General features: G+C 41.7%; 1 protein-coding gene across 1 annotated transcript; it reads left to right on the plus strand.

Annotated features, from left to right (window-relative positions):
• The first annotated feature begins 320 nt into the window (after positions 1 to 320).
• LOC123735912 (uncharacterized) lies at positions 321 to 7,298 on the plus strand. Its single transcript, XM_045713063.1, has 7 exons — positions 321 to 423; positions 553 to 781; positions 2,624 to 2,925; positions 4,695 to 4,846; positions 5,431 to 5,604; positions 6,179 to 6,225; positions 6,662 to 7,298. Exons 2-7 carry the CDS (start codon positions 571 to 573, stop codon positions 7,186 to 7,188), a joined length of 1,413 nt encoding a protein of 470 aa, XP_045569019.1. The 5' UTR covers positions 321 to 423; positions 553 to 570; the 3' UTR covers positions 7,189 to 7,298.
• The last annotated feature ends 1,754 nt before the right edge of the window (positions 7,299 to 9,052 follow it).

The raw sequence follows: 9,052 nt of genomic DNA on the forward strand, positions 1-9,052 counted from the left end.
AGCCTCCCCTGTTCCCAGCTGTGTGTCCATGAAGAGTGACTGGTCTATGGGTACTCCTATACACTTTAGAGAGGGAGACTTTTCTACTGAACAAAGGTAAGAAGAACTCATGGGTCATGGTCAGTGAGTTAAACAACACTGTCTCTAGTAATTTCTCCTCTCCCACTTTCTCATTTCTTTTTGTTGTTTTCATAATCCATAGGCTAATCCTTGTGTCCATTTTCATAGTCCTAAAACAATATTAAAACGAACACAACATTCCCTTCCTGTGTGTGTGTGTGTTTGTTTGTGTGTGTACTCCCTGGATGAGGAGATGTAATCTCATGTTTTGACAACAGAAACCACCAGGAGAGATCAGAGTCAGAGATTCTCAGTGGTCAGTCTTCCCAGAGTCATCAAACAGACCTGGCCTCCATATTCAGTGTATGTGGTCCTGTTATGGACATTTGTTTTTGTTTTCCTCAAGTAAAGTTGATCTGTCAATCATTCATTAACGTGTTAATGAGAAAGCATTTATTCTCTTGCTTAACGTATTTACTTGATTTATTTCAGTTGCTTGAAGAGAATATTATGACATTTCTGAAGAATGAGCTGAAGATGTTCAAGAGGATTCTTAGTACAGAACTCCCACAAGGCCTTGAGTGTCAGAAACAGGATAAGGAAGTGGTGGACACTGAAGATGAGAAGCAGGAAAGCAGTGCCAGAGAGGGGGCTCTGAAGATCACACTGCACATCCTGAGGAAAATGAACCAGAAGAAGCTTGCTGACACACTGGAGAAAAGTAAGAGCTGTCTGCCTCATCTTGAAAGCTGTTTTATAACATTTAAAAGCTGTAGCTAAAGTACAGCTAAACTACCTGTGTAACTCAGTGATATTGTAGCAGCCTTAACACCACACCTAGTGACCTCATCAAGTAGCAGCAGGGATGTGTTGTGTTGATTAATTTAGAGAGAGAGGGAGAGAAAGAGAGAGAGACAACATTAATAATACCATCAATAATAGCAATAATAATATAATCAGTCACACCAGTCTGTAACGCATTATGAGAAAATGTACACATTTACACTGCAAGTTAAACCTGTTATGGATAAATGTTCCGCTAGCGGAACGCCTCGCAAATATCAGCAACATTCAATGGCGTCGCATGGCGCGAAATACAAATAACCTTAAAAAGGCTATATCTTCAATTTCTCAAACATTTGACTATTTTACACCATTTGAAAGATAAGACTCTCGTTAATCTAACCACATTGTCCGACTTCATAAAGGCTTTACAGCGAAAGCAAAACATTAGATTATGTTAGGAGAGTACATCGACAAAAAGAACCACATACCCATTTTCTAAGCAACTACCATGCATCACAAAAACCCAAAACACAGCTAAATGAAGCACTAACCTTTGACAATCTTCATGAGATGACACACTTAGGACATCATGTTACACAATACATGCATTTTTTTGTTCGATAAAGTTCATATTTATATATAAAAACAGCATTTTACATTGGCGCGTGATGTTCAGATAATATTTTACCTCCAATAACGCCGGTGAATCAGCGCTACAATTGACAAAATTACTATTCGAAAAAATTGGTAAAATATAATATTGTCAATCAAAGAATTATAGATTAACATCTCGTGAATGCAACCGCATTGCCAGATTTCAAAATAACTTTACTGGTAAATCACACTTCGCAAAAATCTGAGTACTGTGCTCAGAAAAATACGCTAGGCGATACAGACCAGCGCCATCTTGGAACCATCTACAATCATAAATAGTATTAGAAATATTCACTTACCTTTGATAATCTTCATCAGAAGGCACTTCCAGGAATCCCAGGTCCACAACAAATGTTGTTTTGTTCGATAACGTTCATAATTTATGTCGAAATAGCTCCTTGTTGTTTCCGCGTTCTGTAGGCTACTCCAAATTTACGAAGCGCGCGGAACATCTTTCCACTAAAAGTACAAAAAAAATCTATTTACGTTCGTTTAAACATGTCAAACGTTGTATAGCATAAATCTTTAGGTCCTTTTTCAATCAGAACTTCAATAATATTCAAAGCGGACGATTGCATTGTCTTATAAAACGTTTCAGAACAAAGCAGTCCCCACATGCATGCGCATCATAGTAGTAATGGCCATCCGCTTGTGGGCAAGTTTCCAGCCTTCTCGTTCGGTCAGTTTTTACCGGAGAAGACTCAAACCACTTTGTAAAGACTGTTGACATCTAGCTAAATGAGTAACCAGTCCCTGTGTGTTTCATAGGCAAAGGCTTGAAAGTGATTCCACACATCAGATTTCCACTTCCTGTTAGGATTTGTCTCAGGGTTTTGACTGCCATATGAGTTCTGTTATACTCACGGACACCATTCAAACAGTTTTAGAAACGTTTGAGTGTTTTCTATCCAAATCTACTAATTATATGCATATTCTAGTTTCTGGGCAAGAATAGTGACAAGATTAAAACGGGCACTTTTTTTTCACCCGGCCGTGAAAATACTGCCCCCTATCCATAACAGGTTAAGAGAATAAATTATTATAATTTAAACTTGATAACAGTCCTCCAATACTGTAGGCATTAATACAGACGTAATATTAAAATCCTCTGTGTTTTTTCTAGATTCAGGTGATCCTGCTGTGATTTGTCAACGTGAACTCAAATCTAATCTAAAGAAGAAGTTTCAATGTGTATTTGAGGGGATCGCTAAACAAGGAAACCCAACACTTCTCAATAAGATCTACACAGAGCTCTACATCACAGAGGGTGGAAAAGGAGAGGTCAATAATGAACATGAGCTGAGACAGATTGAGACAACAACCAGGAAACAAGCAAGACCAGAGACTCAAATCAAATGTAACGACATCTTCAAACCCTTAACTGGACAAGACAAACTTATCAGAACTGTGCTGACAAAGGGAGTCGCTGGCATTGGAAAAACAGTCTCTGTGCAGAAGTTCATTCTGGACTGGGCTGAAGGAAAAGCAAATCAGGATGTCCAATTTGTATTTTCATTCCCTTTTCGGGAGCTGAATTTGATGAAAGGGGACAAACACACTTTCATTGAACTTCTCAATCACTTCTCAATGGAAACCAAACAATCAGGAATCTCCATCTACAACAAGTACAAAGTTCTGTTCATCTTTGATGGTCTGGATGAGTGCCGACTGCCCCTAGACTTCCAGAAGAACAAGATCTGTTGTGACATCACAGAGTCAACCTCAGTGGATGTTCTGCTGACAAATCTCATCAAGGGAAATATGCTTCCCTCTGCTCTCCTCTGGATAACCACCCGACCTGCAGCAGCCAATAAGATCCCTTCAGGGTGTGTTGACCAGGTGACAGAGGTACGAGGGTTCAATGACCCACAGAAGGAGGAGTACTTCAGGAAGAGATTCAGTGATGAGGACATGGCTAGCAGAATCATCTCACACATAAAGACATCAAGGAGCCTCCACATCATGTGCCACATTCCAGTCTTTTGTTGGATTTCTGCAACAGTCCTTGAACCCATGCTGAAACATAAGAAAGAAGAGATACCCAAGACTCTGACTGAGATGTACACACACCTTGTGGAGTTTCATACCAAACAGAAAAATGAAAAGTATCTTGGGAAGGAAGAGACAGGTCCACACTGGAATAAAGAGAGCATTCTGTCTCTGGGAAAACTGGCTTTTCAACAGCTTGTGAATGGCAATCTGATTTTCTATGAAGAAGACCTGAAAGAGGCTGGTATTGATGTCAATGAAGCCTCAGTGTACTCAGGATTGTGCACAGAGCTCTTTAAAGAGGAATGTGTTCTGTACCAGGACAAGGTGTACTGCTTCGTGCATCTGAGCATTCAGGAGTTTCTGGCTGCTGTATATGTGTTCCTCTCATTCATCAACAACAATGAGAATCTAATTGACAAACTGCAAACAAAAGATGAGCCTGAAGTTACTGTCTACAAGAGTGCTGTGGATAAAGCATTACAAAGTGAGACTGGAAACCTGGACCTTTTCCTCCGCTTCCTTCTGGGCCTCTCACTGGAGTCCAATCAGAAGCACTTACAAAGTCTACTGACAAAGTCAAGAAGCAGCTCACAGAGCCATGAAGAGACAGTCAAGTACATCAAGAAGAAGATCAGGGAGAATCCCTCTCCAGAGAAGTGCATCAATCTGTTCCACTGTCTGAATGAATTGAATGACCATTCTCTAATGGAGGAGATCCAAAGCTACCTGAGATCAGGAAGTCTCTCTAGAGCCAACCTGTCACCTGCACAGTGGTCAGCTCTGGTCTTTGTGTTGCTGACTTCAGAAAAGGAGCTGGATGTGTTTGACCTGAAGAAATACTCCAGATCAGAGGAAGGTCTTCTGAGGCTGCTGCCAGTGGTCAATGCCTCCAGAGCTGTTCTGTGAGTACATAAAATGACATAAGAACTAATCATCAGGAAGAAATTTTAAGTTGAGAAAAATATGTATTGTAATATGTATATATTAATAAATTGAAAAACATATTGAATCAATGCATTGATGTTCACATTAGTATAAATTATGACATACAATTCTATGAGACGGAAGATGAATCTATATGTTGTTTGAGAGAATAAACCAAATGCATCTGCTATTGTCCTTCTACACTACTCGTTAAATTAACAGTGTGTTTGTGAAGTCATGATGATCTCTATGTCAGGCTGTCAGGCTGTGGAGTCACAGAGGAAGGCTGTGCTTCTCTGGTCTCAGCTCTGAGGTCAAACCCCTCACACCTGAGAGAGCTGGATCTGAGTAACAATGACCTGAAGGATTCAGGAGTGAAACTGCTCTCTGATGGACTGGGGAATCCCCACTGTAAACTGGAGACTCTGAGGTCAGTATTCCTGTAGTTGGTCAACAAGTGATAACTGTTCAACAGATCCACATGTATTTAACATGCCCACATAGTCCACACAATGTGTGTTTGGACAGTGAAGCTTACAGTTTTACATTTGGTGCTATGCTACAGGATTTTGGATTTGAGATAGAATGTTTCATATTAGGTGACAGAACAGAATGTCACCTTTTATTGAAAGGTGTTTTCATACATATATTTTACTGTTTAGAAATGAAAGTCTTAATTATTTGGACAAATACATTTAGTCAAAAGTTTAGTGTTTGGTCCAATATTCAATGCCTGCAGTGATTACATCAAGCTTGTGATTCTACAAACATATTACATTAAGTAATTTGGTCAGAATACTTATGATTTCTTCAAATAGGGGGACTAGATACATACGTACATTTTTCTATCTACAACCAATACTTTGATAATTTGTAGTTTCTAATAATGATACATTCATTTTTGAATAGATGTGGTAGATTTCAGGACACTGATGTATCTGAAAATGTTGACAAAAACATACTGCCTCTATTTTCACCATAGCAGTGTGGTTTTAATATGATTTGACTTTGCAGGCTGTCAGGCTGTCTAGTCACAGAGGAAGGCTGTGCTTCTCTGGTCTCAGCTCTGAGGTCAAACCCCTCACACCTAAGAGAGCTGGACCTGAGCTACAATCACCCAGGAGACTCAGGAGTCAGACTGCTCTCTGCTGGACTGGAGGATCCACACTGCAGACTGGAGAAACTCAAGTATGTAGAGGGTTTATGTCAATGTTCATATCAGACATGTTTGACTTATCAGGCTTGTTAAGACAATCATTCTTACCACCACTTGGACAAAGTTATATGCTGACTGTGTGTATGTGTGTGTGTGTGTGTGTGTGTGTGTGTGTGTGTGTGTGTGTGTGTGTGTGTGTGTGTGTGTGTGTGTGTGTGTGTGTGTGTGTGTGTGTGTGTGTGTGTGTGTGTGTGTGTGTGTGTGTGTGTGTGTATGAGTCCAGTGTGTGTGTGGGTCCAGTGTGTGTGTGGATCCAGTGACAATCTCTTAATGACATACACTCACTGGACACACACTCATACTGGACACACAGACACACAGGACACACACACACACGCTGTACACACAAACACACACACAGGACACACACATACACACACACTGGATATATACACACACACACACACAGACAAACATTTGTTTGAAGTTAAATACTACGTGTGTGTGTGTGTGTGCGTGCGTGTGTGTGCGTGTGTGTGTGTGTGTGTGTGTGTGAGTTCAGGTGCATCCCTCAATGACTGTCTGTTCTTCTGCTTACTGCTACAGTGTGGAACATGGTGGAGAGTACACAATGAAACCTGGGCTTAGAAAATGTGAGTGTTGACTGCTGTGAAGAATATGACTAAGAATAAGTCTTAATTCAAGTCAAGGACCACCATCATTACTTACTTGGTCATATTAACTATCAGCTGTAGTTCTACAGAAGCAGAAATCAGGGACACCAAAGTTTATAGAGTTACTTTGACAATGTGTGTGTGTGTGTGTGTGTGTGTGTGTGTGTGTGTGTGTGTGTGTGTGTGTGTGTGTGTGTGTGTGTGTGTGTGTGTGTGTGTGTGTGTGTGTGTGTGTGTGTGTGTGTGTAATTAATGGGAATAGGTGTGTTTTATATTACCATACAGTATAACATATGATCATTCAACAAGTCTCAAGTTACCTTAACTTCTCCTTAAATGAATTAGTGAAAAGTGAGTTAACATTCTGATGTGAATGGTGATGATTTCTAATATTGTGTCTGGTTTCATCCATCAGATGTCTGTGATCTAACACTGGACCCAAACACAGTAAACAGACTCCTCTCTCTGTCTGAGGAGAACAGAAAGGTGACATGGAGGAGAGAGAAGCAGCCGTATCCTGATCACCCAGAGAGATTTGAGGACTGTGGACAGGTGCTGTGTAGAGAGGGTCTGACTGGGCGCTGTTACTGGGAGGTAGAGTGGAGTGGAAGAAAGGCTGTTATAGGAGTGACATATAAAGGAATCAACAGGAGAGGAGGGGGTCTTGACTGTCTGATTGGATACAATGACAAGTCCTGGAGTCTGCGCTGCTCTGACAACAGTTACACTGCCTGTCACAATAATAATCTCACAATCATAGACGTCCCATCCTCCAGTCCCCACAGAGTAGGAGTGTATCTGGACTGGTCAGCCGGCACTCTGTCCTTCTATAGAGCCTCCTCTGACACACTGACCCACCTGAACACATTCACCTCCACATTCACTGAGCCCCTCTATCCAGGGTTTATGGTTGATGATGAAGACTCCTCAGTGTCCCTGTAAATAATAACCTGATACAAACACTGGACTCACACACATCGGGGACACACACACACACTGGACACACACACACACACACACTGGACACACACACACACACACACTGGACACACACACACACACACTGGACACACACACACACACACTGGACACACACACACACACACACTGGACACACACACACACACACACTGGAACACACACACACACACACTGGACACACACACACACACACACTGGACACACACACACACACACTGGACACACACACACACACACTCACACACACTGAACACGCACACACACACACATACACACACTGGACACACACAAACACTGGACACAAACACACACACACTGGACAAACACACACTGGACACACATACACTGGACACACACACACTGGACACACACTCTGGACACACACTCGCACTGGACACACTCAAACTAGACAAAACCTGGACACACTCACACTGGACACCCTGATACACACACACTGATACACACACACACTGATAGACACAGGTACACAGACACAGATACACAGACACAGATACACAGACACTGACACACACACACTGATACACACACACTGATACACACACACTGATACACACACTGATACACACACTGACACACACACACACACACACACACACACACACACACTGATACACACACACTGATACACACACACTGATACACACACACTGATACACACACTGATACACACACTGATACACACACACTGATACACACACTGATACACACACTGATACACACACTCGACACACACACACACACACACACACACTGATACACACACTGATACACAGACACTGATACACACACTGATACACACACTGATACACACACACACTGATACACACACTCGACACACACACACACAGATACACACACACTGAAACACACACACACTGAAACACACACACACTGAAACACACACATCCTAGACATACACACATTGGACACACACACACACTGGACACACACACACTGATACACAAACACACTGATACACACACACTGATACAGACACACACACACAGTGGACACAAACACACACACTGGACACACACACACTGGACACACACACACTAGACACACACACACACTGGACACACACACTGGACACACACACACACACACTGGAAACACACACACACACACACACATACACTCTGGGGACACACACACACACACTGAACACACAGACACACACAAACATCCTGGACACACACACACAGGACACACACACACCTACACACTGGACACACACTCACACATGAACACACACACACACACACACACACACTGGACACACACACACACAAACATCCTGGACACACACACACTGGACACACACACCCAAACACACTGGACAAACACACTGGACACACACACACACACACATACTGGACACACACACATCGTGGATACTGTTGTGGAAATATTGAATAAAATATTTCTCAGATATCTGATTTTGTAAATACTAAAAAATTATTATTATTATTACAAAAAGTAACACAAGCCGAGCAATTCCACGGAAGAACCAAACTCTCTTGTCACAGACCTCAGGCTTTATATACCCTCAGATAACACACATGGTCCCTCCCCTCTATGTAGAGGAGTAACACCCCTTGGCCTCTCGCCACCATTATCTTCCTGTTCCAATTCTTGCTTGTTAACGTCCACATCTGCTCAGGTTTAGATTATAATGGTGGCGGCGCCATAGTGTTAATACAAAAATAATACATTTATATACTTTCCTAATTTAAGTGCTTTTCTAATAATACTTGATTAGTACAAACACATGTTCTTATTAAAGATACATGGCTTTTGGTGC

The sequence above is a fragment of the Salmo salar genome, unplaced genomic scaffold, assembly GCF_905237065.1.
Source record: "Salmo salar unplaced genomic scaffold, Ssal_v3.1, whole genome shotgun sequence".
Taxonomy (NCBI): Eukaryota; Metazoa; Chordata; class Actinopteri; order Salmoniformes; family Salmonidae; genus Salmo; species Salmo salar.